Here is a 22074-nt window from a genome sequence, read left to right as displayed (position 1 = left end):
TTTTTGGTATTATGCACTTCTTATTTTTATTGTGTCTACACTGAGATCCTAATCTGATGTTCCCATACTTCTTCACCCAGAAATACAAAGAAAGTCCCTAGCAGCTATGCTTTGAACACATGTAGTACATAATGTTCTTTAAAAAATTATCCAGGTCTAACTGGGTACCCAAAATAAACAGGTATATATATCTGATGTGTCTCTCTGCCTACGCTTGTCTCTCAACAGAGGGGCAGTTTCCCATCCATTCTCACATGCCAACACAAGGTATTTATTGCTTGAGAGGCTTAAAGACTACAGGGATGAACTTTTCAGAAAGCTAGACATGGAGGCTAATAATTTTATCTGTAGAGTTTGTTCTTTAAGTGATGTGATTAGTACCTTGGATGAAAATTTTGTGACAGGGAGAGAATCCAAATTTTCTAAGGTCCATTCAAGCTTATTAATCATGAGGCTACTGTGAAATGAAACTGTGAGAACAGATCTGCTAATGCTTCTAACCTGCTTGGGAAATACTGAATCTATCTAGATTTCAACACAGAAATTCCTGGCTATCAGTAAGAAGCATATGCAAGCCATAATTCCTCCTCTACTTATCTCTAGCACCACTGTATGACAAATTTCAGTTTCCAAAGACATGCTCACAAAAATTTCCCAACCAAAATAACTATTTTAAGTTGGTAAAACAAAATATGAGACGTAAATTTAATAATTTTTCATTTTAAAACCTTAGTATTAATTCATACACACATAGCTAAAGTCATATTTTAGTATATTTGCACACACTACATTATGTAGGAAGGATCAAGCCTGTGAAGATCCTGCTTAAAAATAAAGCCCAGAATAGACTAAGTATATCAAATTTGGCCTTTTTATTTAAGTACCTGAATACATTATCGAATTCTAGAAGTGCTAGCTGTACAGGAATGCCCACTATTAGGCCTTGTAAACAAAGATTTTGGGAAGCTTTTTGGAGTATATTCATTAATGATGCAAAATCTCAAATACGTCCTTGGCTGCATCTTTGTGCATAAAGTTGCTAGATATACTCCTAAGTACTAAATATATCCAACCGTCAGCCATGAAAAAAAAACCACCAACTGTGGCAGAAAATGTCTGATTGAACATACATGATGCACTGTGACTTCTAGAAGTGTGGATAGAAAAGGAAGAGACTCGACTCTGTTGACATTTTTCTTTATCCATTATCTCAAACATTCTGCAGTAGAAATTACATACCTGCAATTACAATTACAACTAATTGATCTGCCATTTCCCATGTCATAATTAATGTCATGTTTTAATAGAGTTTTCATTCACCAGCTTCCCTCAAAGTATAAAAGAATAGTGCACAAAAACAACAAACTTTTATGAGGCTGTTTCAAAAACATCCCAAATGGAACATCTTGGTGCATTACAATGAACTTTTTAAATATGTTTCTATATTTTTATCTGAGCTGCAATAAAATACCATGCAAAAAAAGACTTTTCACCAAGGCATTCCTCCTTCTCTGAACATCCATAGGTGAAAAATGAAATCAATGATTCAGTGTCAAATACATTATGTTTCCTAAGGGGTTATTTAATGTACTCTTAGCAAGGATGGAAAATGATGGTTCCTAGAGAACAGATGGTAACAAGACAAAATATCAACAGACCACAGTTGTTGACTGCAATTTATGGAGTGTACAGATGTGTCAACTTAAATGCAGTGATTCTGAGGCCAATAAAAGTACTTCCTGATACCAACAGATTAATTTTTCATGACCACTTGTTACACAGCTATTACATTTTTAAAAACTAATCATTCATCTACAGAAGAAACAACAATTTTGCTTGAACATCATTACTATAAAGTGGAATTGTTGTTCTTGATGGCACAAAAAAACCAGGCATGACAGGAGTGGATAAAAGTTTGTACATCTTCCTTTCAGAATTAAATTTACTGGTTTTCTTCCAAAAAGAATATTCCAAAGAAAGATGAATGCTAGCAGCCAACCCAGATTTAAAGTAATAGTATGCAATAAGAAGATCCTACTTCCAAGCCAAATATGAAGCATGTTTAAAGGGCCTTTTTTTTGCCTTTAATTTAGCATAACAAGTAACAATGCTCGTGAAGGTTGCAAGGGACTGGCAGTGCCTGAAACTCCAGTCCCCAGTTATTATCCACTGCCACATTAACTAGGCAGTCTCTTCCATGCTGCTCTGTAAGATCAGAGATACACAACTGTCAAAGCCACATATCTCAGATCCTTCATCAATGAATAGGTTGAGTTCTAGATCTGATCCTTGTAATGTGAACTCCTTTTTGTCCTGTCTTACATTTAAACTTGGAGAAGTATTTTAGCCCTGGTCCCTTTCCTGCATAAGCCTAACTCAAATTTACCTAAGGACTGGTTCTTTGCTTGTCAAGATTATGAAAGCAAAAAGCATCTCTACTGTCCAAATTCCCCTGTTCTAAAATCAAGATCAACTCTATAACAAGCACTTTTCTGTAGCTAATTTAACATTATTTAGTGGGGTATTTTGTATTAGCATTAATGTAAAGACAATAAAAAAACCGTTCTACACTGTATCAAATTGCAAGATAGTTTGTCAGGAGCTAAAATTTCAAAGGAGACTTCAACTCAGCTGCCATGTAGCCTTTGGGAAATTAACTGCAAAAGCATCTTGCCAGAGGCTGAACCAGCAGGAGAGCCCCGGGTGTACAGCAGCACCCAAAACAAGAGGGAGTCAGACAAAAGGCAGACAGGGGCACCCATTCCCACTGCACAACTCAGCATGCATGTGTACGAAAGCAATCTATCCTCCTCCAGAAACATGGCTGGGACATGCTGAAATCCCTCCTTTTCAACAGTGTGGCATACACGAAGCAGGACAGAGGCAGAAACTGAAGAGGAGCTGCAGAAATCACACTAAAACTGAAAAACATGTTTTGATCGCATTGTCTTGGCTCCATACCAATAGTTACCATAGAGGTAACTATTTACCTCACCTAGCCCACTTCTATGTGTTTTAATTTCTCCATTCTAGTTTTGTAGCTTCCTTCTTTCCAGTTTTCTTCTCCTTGTTACTTGGTACTCATTACTAAACTCATTTTTTGCGTCCCTAATTCTCTCTCTTTTCCCAAGCATAATATAAATATTATGTTTAAATCGTGTCAAACATTTACAATGTTATTCCCTTGATTTATTTTTCTATCCTTTCTATTGCTTATCTTTTCTATTTTGATCAGAAGTTATTGAAAGCAGGCTCTGCCACTACCTTCCTCTGTTTTGTACTGCCTGTAGAGCAATAAGGCTCCATTCCAGTTGCCTTATAAGCGCAATCATAATAAACATTATTAATAGCAACAGTGTATTCTCTACATCAGCAACCCGGCATCACAGATTATGTACCTCCACAAAACACAGCAGTATGCACAAACTGAGAAGCTGACACCAATTTGGCCGGTTCTTCTCCCTCATTGGTTTTATAGCTGTATAAACCCCACTTCAGTGGAGTTCCTCCTGATTTAAAGTAAAGCAAGCAAGAGGAGAGAGTCCTCTCTTTCTGGCAGACAAATGAAAGAGCTTGTAAAATGAAGCACACAAATTCAGAGGTCAGAGACAAGATAGTACAGAACAAGTTCCCTCTTAACAAAGCTCAGTTTTGTACCCTTGACTTTCTTCTCCAGCTTCTTTAACCTGTGCACTTTCTGGACATAAGAGTTCTAGAAAATGAAATCCTTTAAAGAGCAAGCAATGGTGGCACAAGTCACATGGTACTACGTAGCAATCTTACTACTTTTTAAGCTAGCTCAGACAAAATTTGTGAGACTTAAGCATCAAAAGACCAAGTTTCAAGTCATACAACCAAAATATCAATAGCACTGGCTTGGACTCATTTATTCCTTTACTATGCAGAACTAAAGGAGAGTCTCACCTACCTGAATCATATGCAAAATCCCTAGGTTCCTGTTTAATCATCAGAGGAGGGGGGAAATTTTGACTGGCTGCACTGCCAACCATAGCGTTGTGTTCATAAACTGGATCGTGGTACTCCTGCTTAAAACCTTGAGGCGGGAAAGGGATGTTTGGTTCAGACATCTGGCGCTGATATATTGGACGTCCTTCCCTTGGCATTGGAGGCAAAGGTGGGAAAGAATTGCAAGGTTCAGAGAGCTGGCGGCGAAATCTAGGACACAAGTTAGAGAGGTCATGTAAAGGACTTGAGCTACATTTCATTTCCCAAATGGTCATTATTAGTGGCTGCAACACTTTCTCAGTAACAAACATTTTGCTTACGATCATGCCAAGTGCTCCCATCAGGATCACTTGCATGGCAGAACAGGAACAAGCAAAGAAACAAGAATCCCACCTATTAATACCAGCTCTAAGACCTGTTCCCACCACATCCTCTTTGCTTTCATTATCTTCTCTCAACAGAAGAGACAAACAGGAAATGCACCAGCTGCAAATCAGTAGAAAGACTGACATTCTACCACAATAACACGAAGGAGGCGTAGGTAGAGTTTTCTGCTCTTTCACAAGTGTTACCAACATATTGCTGGTACTCTAATTTATTCTTACCCATTTTACTGTTATACAAAAACCATTCCTGACCACAATAAACACATTTTGAATAGAGTATTGTCTGCTCTAACATTTGGAAACATTCCAGGGTAAAAGTCCACTGTTCTGTCCTCTCAGGGATAGTGCCACGAGAGATCTACCTGGCAAGGTTGGCACTGCACTTCAGCTGTAATGGGAAGGGAACGTCAGCATCCCAGGAAGAGGAAAGGGTACAAATTTCTGCCAAGAGAAAGAATTACCCTCCTGCCTTAACTTTTTCCGTTAGTCATTTCTACATGAAAGTAGTAATCCATACAAGCCACACTGCCATTCACTACTCCCAAATGCTCTTCAGTAGGCATAAACTCAGATAATTCAGTTTTAAATTAACTTCATTTACATGCAATGAAATGAAGAACCTGTGCTTGTTGTTTCTTCCCTAAATCCCATCTACCCTACCGAAAAGGCCTGAAATGTAATCACTTGGATGTCTGCAGGTTCAGAAGCATACAGAAGAATACAAGGATGCTATTTTCCCACCATGCCCTGATGAACCACATGAAGTCTTCTTGCAGATTACCACAGTAGTAACCACCACTGTAGTAATACTGTGTCTGCACTAACCAACAGCAGAGCAACATTCTTGCAAGAAACTGCTTACTACTCCTGTTATAGCATATTGTAAACAAAATACACTTAAAATAAAAAAAAAGTAACCTGTGCCTTTCTCTGGAAGCTTCTCACTGTCACACTGAAAAAAATGAAGACCTTATCGTTCCTGAGTTTTCTGGACTTTGAATTTGAGCCAACTTCGGTTCATGCAAGTGAAACCAGACTTTTAGAGAAAACTCTGTGAGTGAGGAACAATGCAGGGGTTTGATTGCATAAGCAATACAACCCTTGGCTATCAACTCATAGGTAGTATATGTTTCTGAAACAATTTAAACTCTACTACCATCTGTCATAATACTGCTCTAACTTGGTCTGACAAATGTTTGCTCTCATAGTTTAATTACAAATACTGTGGGAACTACAGAGATAGAAACTATTACAATGTAGTAGTGGAGACAAAATTTATTTTCGAAATGTTGCTGTAAATAATATAATTTTTGCAATAGGAGTACTGCACTGCTACATTGGGTTTTGCAATTCCACCTACACCTGCAGAAAATAAACTTAGAAACTCAAATGTATTATGAAACAGTTAGGCTGACTGGCACTGCATTCATTTCCCTCTTTTCCTTTTTTCATTAGCCAAAAAAAGAAGCAGAAATTATCATTAAGAACTGTCAAGGAGTGAATCAGAAAATTGCAACTTGAAGATAAAATAAGAAACAGGCTCACTCACAAAGCCTCAAAGGAAGTTAATAATACTTGTTGTACTGGAAGCTTTGTATGGAATCAAGCCATTTGTTTATACAAGTGGATTTGTTTCCTGTTGGTACTTGTTAGGACCACTTATCATTCATACACTCATGCTCTGTATGAAGATGTATGGGCTATATGGACTAGATACTAATGCTATCTTATGCCACCAATACATGTTCCAAAGAAATGTGCCCTGAGTTATAGATTCACATATGAATTCACATAGGTAAGTCATTTGTTTAAATGACATTTTCTAAATACACTCATTGAAGTAGCATATCACCCTGTAAATCAGGAAGATTTGAATTTCATGAAAATATAAAGTACATGTTTCTATTCTATGATTCTATGTTTGCTTCAAACACAAGATTCAAAATAAATAAGAAAATGGGGGAAAATACCTTCCACTGCAATTGTACTTTTTAAAAAAAGGAGAAAAATAATTTTTTTTTTGCTTGAGTCAGCAATTTTGGACTTCACAAGAACACGTGATGTTCTATTACAGAAGGGAAGCATTTGTGCAAAATGCCCTAAAGAACATGAATATCAAAGACAGAGGTGAGGTGGGGTGGAGTAAAGCAGAAATCTTGTAAAGAGCCTACAAAGCTTGTGCAGGGCAAGTGTTATGGGTACAGAAATTACACTAAGATGTATACAAATATCTACAAATACTCAAGTTAGGGCTGACATACAGGTTCAGTATTCTCTTTACAACTTCCTTTAAAAAACAAGATTTTCTGTCATCTGAAAAATCTTACTACTGCTCTCTCCACATAACCTATTTAGCTTCTGGAGATTTCAGTCTCCTGTCAGCTTGACTTTGGTGTATATACAGAAACACATTTATCCATCATCCTGTAATCAAAACTGCTGCCTGGCTTCACTGGGGGTCTGCGTGCTTAGATCACAGTCCACAGCCGAAGAGATGATGGTGACTATGGCAGCTGAAGGGGTCTATTCAGTGTTTCTTCACCTCCAGAAGAGTTTGTAGAGAACCTTGGGTGGTATTTAAAGCTATCTCAGCAGAGCACAAAACAGCAATATTAACCTTAGCAACCTCCTTCAGATGTGATCTGCACAAATCCCTGGAGGTAACAGCCTTTATTAGAGCAGAAGCATGCAAATCACACTTCCAACAACTGATTTTCTTTTCAAGTCTTTCTTAATTTGATAATGTTTAAAAGGTAAGTTGAGCTTCTCACCATATATGTATATATCTTTACACACCGCTGGAATTTTAAATGTTCAAGAGTAATCACACAACAGAGCAGACAAAAACAGGTTCATGCAATAAACAGCTGCATGGGTCCCTCACGTTTCATGTTTTACCTGTGGTCCATAGGGAAGCTGTTGTCTTGAATGGACTGGGATGGAGGGAGATGGGTAGGGAAAACCCGGTCAGGTTTAGGAGTCTGAGCTGAGTTTGGGGAGGCATGGTGCAGCGGTGACACAGGAGTGCTGGATGGCGTCGGCGGGTTGGAGGGCCTCATTCCCACTTGTGGTTTCTGATCATAGGCACTATTAGTAAGGCAAGGGAAAAGCAAGTCAGGTTATTGCTTCAGAATAAAAACAACCAAAAAACAACATAGCATCTACATCCAGAAAAAATCCCCCCAAGTGTAACATTTATAAGCTTTTCATTACAATTAACTTATTAACCAGTATGGAGCAGAGGAATTCTCTACTTTACACTGAGAAGAGCACACAACAAATCATGCTAGAGACAAGTGTTTCAGCACAGCATTTTCTTCTCTGGGGCAAAGAAATGTATTTTTAAAAGATTCAGTCTTACAGTGACATTCTAACAGGAAGTATACAAAAAGTAGAAGCACCTGGACCAGAGCACAAAGAGCTGGCACCGCCTGCCAAGACTTTTTTTTTAAAGCTTGCACAAAACACAAAGTGAGACAGTAAAACAATACAGCTAGAGGGAAGGGATCTGACCTAGAAAAACAATGGTATGCTGGCTTAGCTACCCACACTAGGATGTCAGCAGCCTCTACCGACGGGGTTTTTTTACTCCTCTCTCTCAAAAATAAACTGCTGGTCCCACAAATACACAGATGCTATTTTTAAAGGTGTCTCAAACCAGTAATGGACTTGAGAACACTTCGATCATCCCTCTTTCTAAACAGGAAAAATGCAGACATTAGGCATGTAGTAAGCACAAGCTTGCATCATTTCCTATGTCAGGTTCTCTAGCGTCCATCAAATCCATCAGTGGATTAATTTGAGTTTTAAACCAAAATCACTCCTTTATGACTGGCAGAGGTGCCACTCTTTTTCTTTTTTTTTTTCCCTCTTCATATCCAGAAAGTTAAATGTAAACGCTTTAAGTGCTAACAGTTTTGTAGGTATGTCAATAAGAAATCCTTCACTGCTGACACTAAAGGAAAGAGTGACATGAAAATGCAACCAAAAGAAAGTCAATAAAGAATGAAGAGGTAACAAGCCCCTCCACCACCTATATATAAAAAAAGCTTTTAATATCTATGCCTATAAAATAAGACAACTTGCTTTTGAATAAATACCAAAGATGCAGAGCCTAATGAAATACTGTTTGGAATTGTAATCACTCATGAATATACACATGCAACATGTGCAAAACTTGTCAAATACCTAATGTGATGCTCAGACCTGCCAGTCTCTCGCCTGTTACACAGATCTCTCTATCCTAATATGCCTAATGCATTTTGAAAGTACTTTCACTACAACTTGCAGAAAACAAGACACTCCTTCCTTTTATTTCACGCTTGCACCCTGGGTTTTTAAACTCTGGCTATGTCCCACGGAGGAGGAATGGAGAATATGCATTTTGATGAAAAACACTGCTTTAAAATGATTATGTAAGTGTTTGATACAACTGTAAACAAATCCATCAGTGTTCATCAGCTAAATGCATTATCTCATCAGTCTGTTATCTGCTGAAGAGGTAAGTTTTATAAGATCTCTATTATGGTTTTATTACTCTTTAGTCATTCCTCATTCAAATCAGCAGTTCTCACTGCAAACATGCTCCTGGATTGCTTTACCTGACATTGTACAGGCACTTTTCCCCATAACTGAACTTGAATGGCTGCTCTTGACTGCAAGTGGAGCCAAGTTCCGAACATGGGCTATGGGGTTCCTTCTTGATTTTCACAGGGAGACCATGAAAAGCCACTGGAAAGAGAAAGAAAATGTAATTAAAACCCAAGTACAATATTAACAATTAGCTCTCTCAAATAAGCTAGACACTTCTAATTAAACACATAATTAATTAAACCATTGTAATACTAAAAACAATATAGAAAATAAACACTTCAAATATTTCTTTGGGTGTCAACTGAAAAACAGACATCAGAGATCCTTTGCATTGGCTATTTTCACTTTTACTGTTTAATAGAATGATGGCCAGCATCCCATCTCATTAGCAGGAAAATAACAGCCCACTTATATTTGGCTTAACTACTGTAAATGTTGTCAGAAGCAAAATACTTCCCAGGCACCAAATGTTTCTAAGTAATATCAGTGAGGTAGCTTTTAGCTATAAATGCAATCATAATTCACTTTAAAAAATGCCACACAAGTGACTACAAAATAAATTTCTCATATATCAGCCTTAAGTAAAATATCAGGAATCTTTTTTGTCTCACAAAATGCCTGAAAATTTGCAGTGGAACTCTTGAAAGTGGATGATTACATGTGCCTTTAATTATAAGTAACATCTGAAAAAATTTTCAGAAGAAATGGCTTCAGTAGTTTTTCTTAGAAATACACAAGACAAAATCCTAGCTTCATCAAAGTCAGTAGTAGATGTGACAGAGACACAAATTGAAAAAAAAATAATCATATTTTTTAAAAACTAAAAAAAAAAATCCAGAGGGGATGTGACAGAAATTCAGCATTAATTAGAAGCACAAGTTGGTCTGTATTAATAAAAAGGCCAAAGGTAAAGACAAGGTTAATCAGCAAATTAGTTTTAGCCAGACAACTTTCCTCCTCTCATATCCAACCTTAACCAAAATTAAAGCAGAAGAAAATTCAAAGTTCACCTGACACTGACAAACCTAAGTGGCTAGGAGGACAAAGGACTAAAAGACAGATATGTAAGAGCCTGAAAACACATGTGTTAAGTTTTAAATAAAATGAGGTTGAAAATAAATTTTTGAACTCTGAGATGCCTAGAATTCGGAGATCAATTTTATCACTGATTTTTGATGTCACCAAAACACCATAGTTTGAACATCACATTCTAGACTGATACAGACACTTGCATCTCCATGAAAACTCAGTTCCTGACAGAGAATCTCAGCACAAAATCAGGCCATTATTATATACTGTCAAGTAGCATCTTGCCCTTTTCTCTCGCACCTGAACTTAGGAAGGACAATTTGATACAGACTGTATATTTTCTGATACTAATGCACCTGCATACACATGCCTGTGTCCGGTGGGGAGATAAATGAAACACTGTGTAAGAAGTGAGCATCAGAATCAATAAATTCTGGCATTGTAAGATCTGGATTCCAGACTCTTGTCATGGGTTTTCTCATGGTTGGGCAATGTTCACAGAACTCATTCCCAAACAGATGCTCTCATATCCTATTATATGACAGCTTCTACTACTGCCTTTCAGCTGAGAGATCTGCAACATAACACTGTTATTTTGACACATATTTTCATAAAACTTACAAGAATTCTCTCTAAAACTGCTATTCAGCTATTATATTTGGTGGATAGTAGTGAGTTATTGGAAAGATTAGAAAGGAGAAGCAGACAGTAAAACAGGTACGCAAATGCATACTCACACCACAGTAACTTAGGAAACAGAGATGAGAAGTGATGAACATCACAAGAAAAGAATTCTTCCTGAATAAAACTGAATTTCCACTAAAAAAAAGACCACATGAACTTCTTGAAAAAATATTCTCAAATATGGAAAAATATGGCAAAATACAGCCCAGTCAGCTTTCCACTGTAATCGCAAAGCAGGCTGACATCCAGCAGTTTGTTCCAGGACGTTGCTAGTGAACTTTTACTGCTGACTCTCCTTTGCATGTCTTGGTCAAGTAACATACACCACACATTAAATGTGTATGGTGGGCTCCACAACTCTGGGACAGTGGTTCTGATGCAAAGGTAGGCAATCTTTTTGACTTGAATCAGAAAATTAAAACAAAAATGCAAAAAGACTCTTTTTTAAGGCCAGTATCACATATTTGCACAAAGGCCACATGCTGCTCTATTTTTTTTATTTATTTTTTTTTATTTTTACTTTGCTACTTCCTCAGAGTTAATCTGTTATGAAAAATTACTTCCCTTATTTATTTTTAAATAACGGGAGTACAGAGACTCCCACACCACAGCCCTGTGCGGAGAACTGGCTGGGTATTTCATCACAGCGCTGAGAGCCTGAACGTCTGCTAACAGGCAGTTTTCCAGCTCACTGGCACAGGCACAAGTGAAAGCAGCACATTCATTTTGTGCAATTTGCTTTACCTTCCCACATGGAGTTGGTGCATGTAAAAGGCTGTTAAGTACTAAATTATTCCTTATCAAATCACCATCATCTGGAGTCATGATCAACACTAATTAAATTACTTTCACTGAACACGGCTCCAGCCTGCTGCCTCTACTGCGAGGTACGTTTTATTTTGCTTACTGTACAGTCCTAGCAAGGTACAGGGCACAGTGCTAGAAGGCATCAGTGCTGTAGTTTTAATTAGAGTTTACCTCACCTTTCTCCCAGCTTTATAAGCGAGGGTAAAGTGTATCAAATCAAGTAGGTTAACACCTTCATTTCATTTAGGGAAAGCATTACAGTCCAAAGTGATTTTATATTAGATCTTTATCTTAACTACGGCCAGAAAGATAATGTAGCTGTAAAATTTAAAGCCTTCCTCGGGCAGTCCCCTGACACAGTCACCAAGCTAAGCTTTATCTGTAACTCCTTAAGTGTACACTTTTAGAGGCAAAAAGGAAAAAAGATAGCCTGATAAAAATACTTACTGCATTTTTGGGGGTCTTTCTTGAAGGCTACTCAACCTTTCAAACAATCTTAAGTGTGGCTGAAGATGACAGACTTATTCCAACAATAAAATTTCAAATGTTCAAAGCAGTTCTTGTATCATCACTGAAAACCCTCCACCCGTCACTTTTCATTTTAGTGTGACACTCATTCTACAGTGCATCTATTAAAGCAGATTTTAAACATACACTGTTTTGCTAAACTGGATTTTATATTATGTTTTCAATCCACTTTCTTTTAAGGAGAGCAGTGTTGCTTATTTATACAATCTAATCTTAGTGCAGCATACCAAGCTACCAACACATTCAAATTAACAAAATGACATTTTAAACAACCAGCTCCTCATCACTTCTTTCTTCCTGATGGCAAATTCATTTTACTTAACCTTAGAACAGAGTCTCAACCCTATTAAAGTAAGGGCACTCTGCCTTACTAATGATCTTATTAAGAAGTGACCAAAGGCCAAGATTTCATCCCGAGTGATTACTTACAGATAACTACCTCCAAACTTGAAAGGCAAACAATCTTACAACGTGTATTTAGATGAATGGCTTCAACACCTCAGCTACTGGGGAAAGTCAGGCTTATCAGTATCAGAAAGGACTCGACCCACAGACCCTGTCTGGAGTTCCTCTGAAGCCAACACACAGATATAAGGGAAGCAGAAGGACTGCTACCATCTGTAGCAAATTCATGAAGGTATAATACATTACTGCATGCATATTCTCTTTGTATAAATATCTGGATAGTAAAAGGGCTTGAATATTACACATAATGTGCTGTTGTACAGACCTATATTTTATACAAAGCAATGATTTCATCACAAAGTAAACTTACATAGAACGCGCAAAAACACAGGGTGAAACTTGCTACCCTTCCTTTAGCAGTGTTGTTCTCCATTGCTATCTGTCAACAGCCTAATCCCAAAACATTTTGTTCATAACAACATCCAGTTTAAGACTTAAATGAAGAATAATTTTTTTAAGAACTCTAAAATTAAAGGAGGAACTGGTTTGTCTCAGAGGAATCTGATATGTGTACCTTCTAGCCTGAGAAACAGGAAAGGTACCACTTTTGTACAGACAGAACTGAATATTTTACGTGAAATTGCAAGTAATTTCTCCTTCCAACAAAAAGTTATTTTATAAATTTCAAACTTCAGACTTCTGCCCAGAACACAAAGTAAAATCTGATTTTATTTTCTGAAGAAGAATGGATTTAAACATATTTTTAAAAGCCATGAAATGGTATTGGTAATTCAATGACATTGGCTAATGACAATCTTGGTTCCACTGACCAAAGAGACAAAGATGTCTTATTATCAACACTTGTAGATCAAGAGCATTTCCTATATGGCATAAAATCAGTTGACAGCAGCTGATACCACACCTTGCTTGTGCTAGTGAACTCTGATGTATCCTAGGTAATATTAAATTTGTGAATGTAGTAGAATTACCTGCAGTGAAAAGGAAGTAACTGGGAAGTCACAAAAAGTCATAGCCTAAACATGCTGTTTCTGAACTGCTTTTCACATTTATGCTCTCAAATCACCCTCTAAACCTAATATTGTAAATAAACTCATTCTTATCATCCATTGGCACATTAATAGGCAATGTAAGTTTTGAGAGATTTCTTGAATACATTTGCATATAGGGGATTTGATTTTTTCAACAGCAAGATGAAGAGACAGGAGATGTAAAAATACTTAAGCTAATACCAATACAACTCCAGGTGCTAGACTGACTGAGGTGACCCAAGATAGTACTTGGTAAAATTTCAACAGCAAGAAGAGAAGGCCCCTGTACTGATAAAGCCAACATTGTCACACTTTAAATCTATCTCTCAATATACACTGAAATACAGCAGGCATTTCAGATACATCAGAGTCTCTCCAAGATTCTTTTCCAGTACATTTACCTCTGGCAAGCCCTCCCCTTCCCCCAACACACAAAAATCCATTACTAAAGGGTCTAATCTCAGCTATCAGCACAGAGTGCCTTTTATGGAGCCATTAAACCATTTCTCTTGTTTACAGTGCCTGAAGAAAGATGTGAATTATGTCTGTGACAAAGCAGGCGATAACATTTCTAAACTGCTATCAAAATGCAAACTGAAATACACTTAAGGACAGGGACCCTAATTCGTGTTTTTGCAATTTTCCTCACTCGCTATAACTTAACAGCACTCACCTGATGATTCAAACAAATTATTTATGCTGTAAATACAACAGGTAGTCATTAATAAGAAAAAAAAAATCTACTTTCAAATGAACAAATTATTGAACGGTTCGTCAAGGATTGTAAAATGCTAGTTTTCCTCTTTGGTGATAGCAATGACCCAGGTGCTCTTATCAGTAGACATTTTTAAAAAATCCAAACACAACATTGTGGGTTCATATGAGGCCTTAAATGCTCTATTTTTGCAAGAGTTACTTAATGTTCGATCCATACGTTCAGTATAGGTATTTGCATATCTGATGCCATGAGCTATAAAACTAAATTTCTAGATAACCTTCTAGTTGGAAATGCCAGGCTTTATATGTATTTTCTGAAGAGGTTTCAAAAATGTGCATTTAATTTATGAAACAACAGCCTTCTGCATTTATTGATTATTTATTTCCAGATCATTATGATTTGAGCTTTAGACCTTTGTAGGAAGCTGCACTCTGAATTTCAACCATTTAACAGGCATCTGATCAAAGACATCTAGATGCCAAAGCGGTCCTCTTTCCATTTCATTCCACTATATATTACTATGAGAAATTTTACTGGTAACTTTGGGATGCTCAGGAGAAATTAGCAAAGGCAGGTACTCAACACAGCTGACCATTCATTCATACTCCAGAGGTTATTGCTGCTGCAGCTGAATGTGGCATGCAGCCTAGTTTACTAACAAAAACTGAAATAAAAACATCAAGTTGGAGAAGTAATAGATGAAGAGAGATAGCAGGATGGAAAGACAGTAAAGCTGGTAACCAAGTCTTTTCAGCTAAACTCTTCCCAATGATTTTGAATTACAATCCTACACATACAGATGACTGCAACAGCTGAAGACAGAAGCATGGATGCTGCAGGCATAGACAGGATCTGCAATTGTTTTCACCCTAGTCAATCTCTTGTCTAGATAATAGGAAAAAACCTTTTGTTTCTGACCACTACAACAGCTGCAAAAATGAGCAACACTTGAAGACCGTGGACTGATTTAAAAGTGGCTGAACAGATTACATCTACACAGACTCCACCAAGTTCTTCAACCATTTGATCTATCAAAGTCAACTCTATCAGATCTTAGCTGAGCTCCAGTCAACTGGATTTCATTTAGGTCCTGCTCTCTGCCAGATATCAGAAGAAGCTGGTGACAAACTGGATATCTGACACACAGATATGTATCATCACTGTGGTTTCAGAGACTATCCTGGCAGTTTATATAAAAACTGAACATAGACAAGAGACCTGAGCTTTCACTGTCATTTCTGTCAAGTACCATTCTGAAGAAGTGCATGATCTTGATATTATTCTCCATTTTATGTTTGCATCTAGAAAACTAGAACTCCTTTAAGATGCAGAATTCAACCCTAAGGACAACTGGTCTCTATCTAGACTCACCAAATGGTGACTATCCACCTGAAACAGTCTGTGTGTGTTTGGATATGTGTGTGTGCGCACACTGAGTCAAATGAAAGTAAGCATACTGAACGTCCAAGCATGCCTCTGCAATGACACCTTACATTGGTGAAAATATGTGTAATACAGTAGTAAAGGGCAGAAAGCTTTTCCCTCTTCCAGTGAATATGTACAACTGAGGAGAAAATGGGGAAGTATCATGCAGAAGAAAGGAACAACACATAAATGTGTGAAAATGCATGCAATAAAAAGCTAGTTCTTTCTAGCAGACTGACTCTAAGTCCACAGAAGGAAATCTCAGGATAGCTCTGCCACTCCTTGTGTCAGTGCTCTTTCCCAGAAAGCAGAACTTCATGACTGGGCAGTACTTGGCAAACCTGCTATATATGATTCCATCAATTCAGTCTTTGCCTTGGCTTCAGATCAGATCCTTCCAGCCCCTACCAGCTCAATAGATAGAAACAGCATGGGACCTCATTTTTTGGAAGCTAGTTCTGAACGATGAGCCCAAGCACCAGCTTTCAAAGCCAACTGGCAAGAATAGAATACGTGGGCACGATGGATCTATTTGAGAACCTTGTTTAACAAAAAGAAAATACCAGCTTTGAAGTAATCTGTCACCTTTACTGGAAAATATGCAACTACAAATGCACTTTAATAACATTTAGAACTCGTGCTACAAAATAAAGCAAATTGCTTATTTTCTCTTCCAGACTAAAGCGTACAATTCTGTGCATGTCAATTAAAGGTCTACTTGAATACTTCATCACACAAATGCTACATAATAGTATAGTCTTTACAATCCTCAGAGGGTGGGGAGGCATAGGAGGCAGGGGGTGAATAAGGCAGTCCAAAATTGTGGGATTTTGTACTCAAAGTCTACATGGACTGTTCTCAGATGACATGTCATGAGAATTAAAAAAATTGATTCTGAATTTGAATTAGGAAAAAGTAGCAAGCAGGTGAAAATGAACTGCAGCAAAAAGCTGGAATTTATTATTGTTTACTACCACAGAATTTCAAGATGGAAAATAACAGCACATTTTCCTACAGTTGATATTAGGAAATTCTGGACCTTAAGATCTACAGTAATGCATCCACCTTAACAAGCATTGTTTTTTAAAATAACTGTCTCTTGCTTTGGAGCAAGAGATGTTTTTTTCTTTCCTATTTTTTTAAGCATTACAGATTAATGACTAAAAGACAAAAAAAAAGGATTAATGAAAATCAGTTTTAAATTAACTGAATCATCTGTTCATCTCTATATTATGTTAATTGTGTATGTCCACCATAATTTTTCCCTATCTTTACTATGATCTGGCATTAACAAAAAGCCTTTGAGAACAGCAGCTGAGGCCAAAAAAAGGTTGAAGTAGAAAACAGAGAAGGGTTCACATCACTATCCATAAAGCAGGTTTATATGAGGGCATTTGTTCAGGTATATGCCATTTCCCTAAAGGACAGCTTATTTGACTCCTAAACATGATGTTCCTGCTCCTGTTCAGCAAAGAAATTCTTATAAATGCTTCTTTATAAAAGAAAATAAATGCCACTCTTTAAATGAACTGTGTTTTTCTAAAGCTTGCGTGCTAAGACACTAAAAGATTTTGCCAATATAGCTATTTCTGGGCAGCTAACCCAAGACTCCCCTGCCATGACAGATGCAGCCTCCCTGAGAGGTGGAGGGGTTCCCAGTTAGTGTGGGAGAGGAAGCACAATATTAGAGGTTGCACCCATACAGCTTAATAATTGGTTCACTGCTATAAATCCCCTTTTTAGTCAAGATATCCCTCATTTGCTTGTCTGTGCAGTTGCAATTTTTGAAATGCTCATTAAAGTTACTGAGGGTACACCTGCAGCTTTCTAACACTGGGAAGTGCTGAAGGCACCACTGAGATAATTCAGATATTTGTAGCCACTTGGCTTCTCATTTAAAAAGACCATGCCGGTTGAAAATTGAAGTCTACAAGTACATTCAGTAGAGCAAAAATTAAAAAGCCTGCTCAAAAGGGTAAACCACCTGACTGGGGAGTGGGGGGAGTAACTTCCAGTAAATACCAATAAAAGATGACCTATTAAGTAAACCCAAAGATAGAGCAATTCCAAGGCAAACTTTTCTAGAGGCTGCTAGTTAACACCTAGTTAGGACACTGCAGGTCCTTTGGCCTAAACTGACACTACTAACTGGCTGAACTGCCATATGGAATTAGAACACTGTCTCTACTCTGGTACCCCCAAGCAAAAAAACATCTGGGTACTATTTTGGTTAGTTGATCCCTCTTCACCTTCACCCCAAAAGATTTCCACTTGCCAAATAACAATTGTCTAGAAGGTATTTTCATACAGCAAGAGCTGCAGTTACCTACAGTTTCTTAGCCTCCAAGAGCAGCAATCTCACAGAAATGCTGTCACAGGCACTGTTTTATTCCAATTTATGTCCCCTTCCTGTAGTGCTCTCCTTCCTTTCCAGACAGTTACCTGTCCGGCTGTAGGAGACTCACAGCTGCAGGCAGTCGAGTGGAAAGTGCTTCCAGGGGGTCTCTGCCTCACAGCAAGTACCTCCAGGGCAAAAGTGAACCTGCTGACAAATACCACGGACACTGGATAACTCTGAGAAGAATACAAGGAAATTTGCAGAACACTGGTGGGAGGGAGAAAGGGAGGATTAAGCTAGGAGGAGTGAACTGGCTCACTTTGATGTCTGAGGGGAGTAGGTGAGGCAGGACGAAGAGCTCTCCCTCTCCCCCTGCCCCCAAAATAAACAGCGGCTTAGTGCTCTCTGGAGCAGGAAGCGGTAACCTAATAAAATTAAACCAGCTGAGTTCTGTAGCAACTGAACTAAAACACGTGGATAGCTGAAGATGATTACAGGGAGGGAAGAAAAAAAAATATCTAAAGCCATTTTTAATCCCTCTATACTGGATCTGCAACCCCCAGGACCCCACAGAGAAACAGGGCTGCTCTTCACCTGCATTAGCTTCCCTGTTAAAATCCTGAGAGGAAATCAGGGGCATTAGTTTCTACTATTACTGATAATGTATCTGGCTCCAAAGGCTCCCAGGCAGGGTGCAAGGAGAGGCAATCCACCTTTAGAGCTTCTGCTAAAGAGCAAGGTCTTAATGTAAGAACAAGCCTCGGAGAAAACTTAAATTGTATTCCTACCTGGGAATTATCAATAAAGTTAAATGCAAAGAGAAGAGCTGGCCACTAAATCAGGGTCTGTGTGCTTTTCTGAGGACAGGATTTCCATTTGCAGCAATTTCCAAAATTTAATTTAAATTCTAAGAGGTAATGGCTAAGCACTATGTAACTTCCATTACTAAAATATCCAATAATATCCCATCATTTTACACACATACATACACACACACATACATACACACTTTCCACTTCAGGTAAATCTGCAGTTTGAGGGTTTGGGGTCTGGATTTTAATAGGTTTTGTAAAATCAGAATTATGAAGAGAACTTTGGAAATTATAACAAGTATTTTTGCTAGAAGTAACAACAAACTTTAAAATAAGCCATTTTGTATTCCTTCTAGTTATTGTTTTAAAGGTATCGTCAACTTGATATTTAGGGAACATGCCCACAGCAGAAAACAAACAGGAACTGATTCTGCCTCATTTCCCCTCTTACGGAAAAGTTTCAAGTTACATCAATCTAATTATTATCTTTTTATTGTTCTTTTCTGATGCATTCACACAAAGAGCTAACAGCCAGCTATAGATGAGAAGGTTACTGATCTTATACTTGCAGCTGGACAAAATGTGAATGAAACTGGATTTAATCACTGGTTCTGCCATAACCTAAACGACTGGTGTCAGAAGGTGAAGTCTAGTTTGTAGAAGCTCAGTCTTAAAAGCTCAGTATGCATCCCTATAAAAATAGGAATATACTCATAATAAAAGAGCATCATAATAAAAAATTATCCTTAAGGATAATCGTGCCTGTCTGTCAGTTTGCTACTCAAGAATATGCAAAAGCATAGAAGCTAATAAATAATGAAATGTACTACACACTGAGCGCTCTCTAGCATGAATTAAACAACCAATTCAAAAGATTATTTACAATTTGTTTTTATTCTAGCAACTCTCAATGACAGTAAGTAAAAGGACCGAAATTGCATTTTGAGATGATTTTTAATTTTATTTTGCCTTTAACAATAAAAATATGTATACATTCATAAAACAAGTATAAACTAACTCAGCATAGCTAATGGGATGTTTGTTTACATCTTGCGAAGAGAGAAACTGTCACCACTCTAAATACATGTGTCCTTCATGCTTCAATGGTCAATTTTCACAAATGCTCACCAGTAAGGCAACTCTGACACACCTAGTTTACAAATCATTAAAGCAAGGCTGAAATCTGAATCTTTAGTTCACTACCAAAAACCACCGCAAAAACTGCAGTCTCCACTGGAGAAGGTGTGGGCCATTGAAATAAGTCAACAGTAAAATTCAGCTCACAACTTTTATCACTGATTCAACAGGGAAACAAAGAAGCCATTGTCAGAAGTGGTTAGTCTGGGAACATAAAGTCAGGACTTATTTAAGTAGGCCGATTTTCAAAGACTCTTAGCAAAGTGCTCTTTCTGGAGCCAGTGGAATTCTGACCACCTGCAACCAGGTGCTGGTTCTCAACACGGATATTTAAGGCTTCTGCTGCTACTTGAAGCATTCTTACTGTATATGAGACTTGCAGCTGAATGTACATTACCAATAAACATGCTCCACAGCACATGTTTTCTGAAGCCAAGCGTTCCTGAAGTTTTATGATTATTTTACATGTGCATACAATCAGTAAGACTGACAATTACATGGTGGGTATATTTTCTATATGCATATGTATATATGGAGATATATATGTGTATATATATATACATACAGAATATGTATATATACACACTGAATATACACTGCATACACAGACTTGTATTAAACCAGTTCCCAAATCTAATCCCAAATCCTTGAAACTCTTTGTCTTTATTGAATACCGACACTTTAAAAAGTCCCTGTTGTCTCCACTTCCCTTAGTGCTTTGGTCATGAGAAATTTTATTAACAGATGGTTAATAAGGAAACATTGCATTCAGTTTCAGCATGAAGACAGAGTATTAAAAAAGAATTAAACTGTTTATCTTTTTTAGGTATACATTAGAAGCAGAAAGGAAACAACATCTGAGCAAGAAGGATCAAATTAGGAAGACTGGGAATTGTTTTTGCACACACAATTTTTCAAATGTACTTAATGACAACTCATAATATATAAATTTAAAGACAAAAACCTGGCCAGTCAGTAACCTTCCTCTTCAGTGACTGCAGGACTCCGCAGTAAATGTCATTGCTAAAAAATATTTCACTACATTAACTTACTGGCAACCACACTTGCTGAATAAGTTCATAAACAGCCACAGGAAAAAAAGACAACCAGAAATAAAGCTGCTAATGATTCACTCTTTTCTAGCATGCATAATCCTCAGCTTATAGAATAAATAGATACGTAAGAATATATTCTTTACCAAGACAGTTCACTTCTCTATTTACCTCATCAAGGTCAAACTATAATCCAGGAACAGGGAAGAGTAACGTATTGAAGACAAGGAGAAATGAAGAATAATTGAAAGGAAAAAAAAGAGTCCCTCGTTAGGGAAAAGACGAGCACACGCCCTGAAAAAGTAATCAGTTTTCCATTTATCAGTTTAAACTAGGTTTAGATCATCCCTAGAAAAAACACTGATGAATTCTAAAACTTAAAAAATTAGCAATCATTTGTGCATATTTATCGGATTATAAATGGCTTCACTGTGATTACTTCCTAGTACTGAAACGCACATGACCAAATCAAAACGACTTAACACCTGAAACAAGGACTATTTTTCCTCTATGGTTACAGAGGACAGCGATATTGGTCCTACTGGACAGGAATGTGTCACAGACTCCTCAAAGCTTAACTGATGTTTACAGGACTGTCACTCTCTCCTCCTTTTTTTACCTGCTATACCCCTTGAAAACTTCATGGCACTCCATGGGAGAGCCTGATGTCTATCTTCAGTTGCTGAGGCAGCAAGTAGAAGACAAAAAAATTATACAGACTTTTAAAAACATTTGAACTAAAGAAACATATATAATAAATAGAAATGGATGGACTCAACTTGCAGACTGCCTTATTTTACATCATTCCAGAGCTCATGGATTTTCAAATCATTATTTAGACTACTACTGAAATACAAAACTCATTTTGCAAAAACACTGCATGGAAAGGAGTTCTAGGAGAATAACAGTTTTGTGTCAAAACAAACACCCTACAGTCTGCCTTATTTGGTTTCCATGTGACAATACAGCTGAAAGAAGTTTCTGCATACTTTAGCACAACTGGAACTGAAAAGATCTAATACATACACATACTTCTGATGAAATTAACTGAACAACTACCTGTTTAAAAACTAAGTAACTGCAGTGTTAAGAAAATACTGTGACTAAAAGTTACAATGTGAGGATCACCGGTATTTCCACGGATG

General features: G+C 37.5%; 1 protein-coding gene across 5 annotated transcripts in view; it reads right to left on the bottom strand.

Annotated features, from left to right (window-relative positions):
* Positions 1 to 22074, bottom strand: part of ETV1 (ETS variant transcription factor 1) — a 65256-nt gene that overhangs the window by 22875 nt on the left and 20307 nt on the right. For all 5 annotated transcript variants that reach the window (XM_064676207.1, XM_064676228.1, XM_064676217.1 and 2 more), the window contains 3 exons: positions 8954 to 9083; positions 7251 to 7439; positions 3929 to 4176 (listed from right to left, as the gene is read on the bottom strand). In XM_064676207.1, coding sequence (XP_064532277.1) covers positions 3929 to 4176; positions 7251 to 7439; positions 8954 to 9083 — 567 coding nt within the window. The remainder of the gene's footprint in view (positions 1 to 3928; positions 4177 to 7250; positions 7440 to 8953; positions 9084 to 22074) is intronic.

This window comes from Pseudopipra pipra, chromosome 1 (assembly GCF_036250125.1).
Source record: "Pseudopipra pipra isolate bDixPip1 chromosome 1, bDixPip1.hap1, whole genome shotgun sequence".
In the NCBI taxonomy this organism is placed as follows: Eukaryota; Metazoa; Chordata; class Aves; order Passeriformes; family Pipridae; genus Pseudopipra; species Pseudopipra pipra.
The sequence above is the reverse complement of the archived record's forward strand: the minus strand, read 5'-3'. Positions and strand labels throughout refer to the sequence as shown.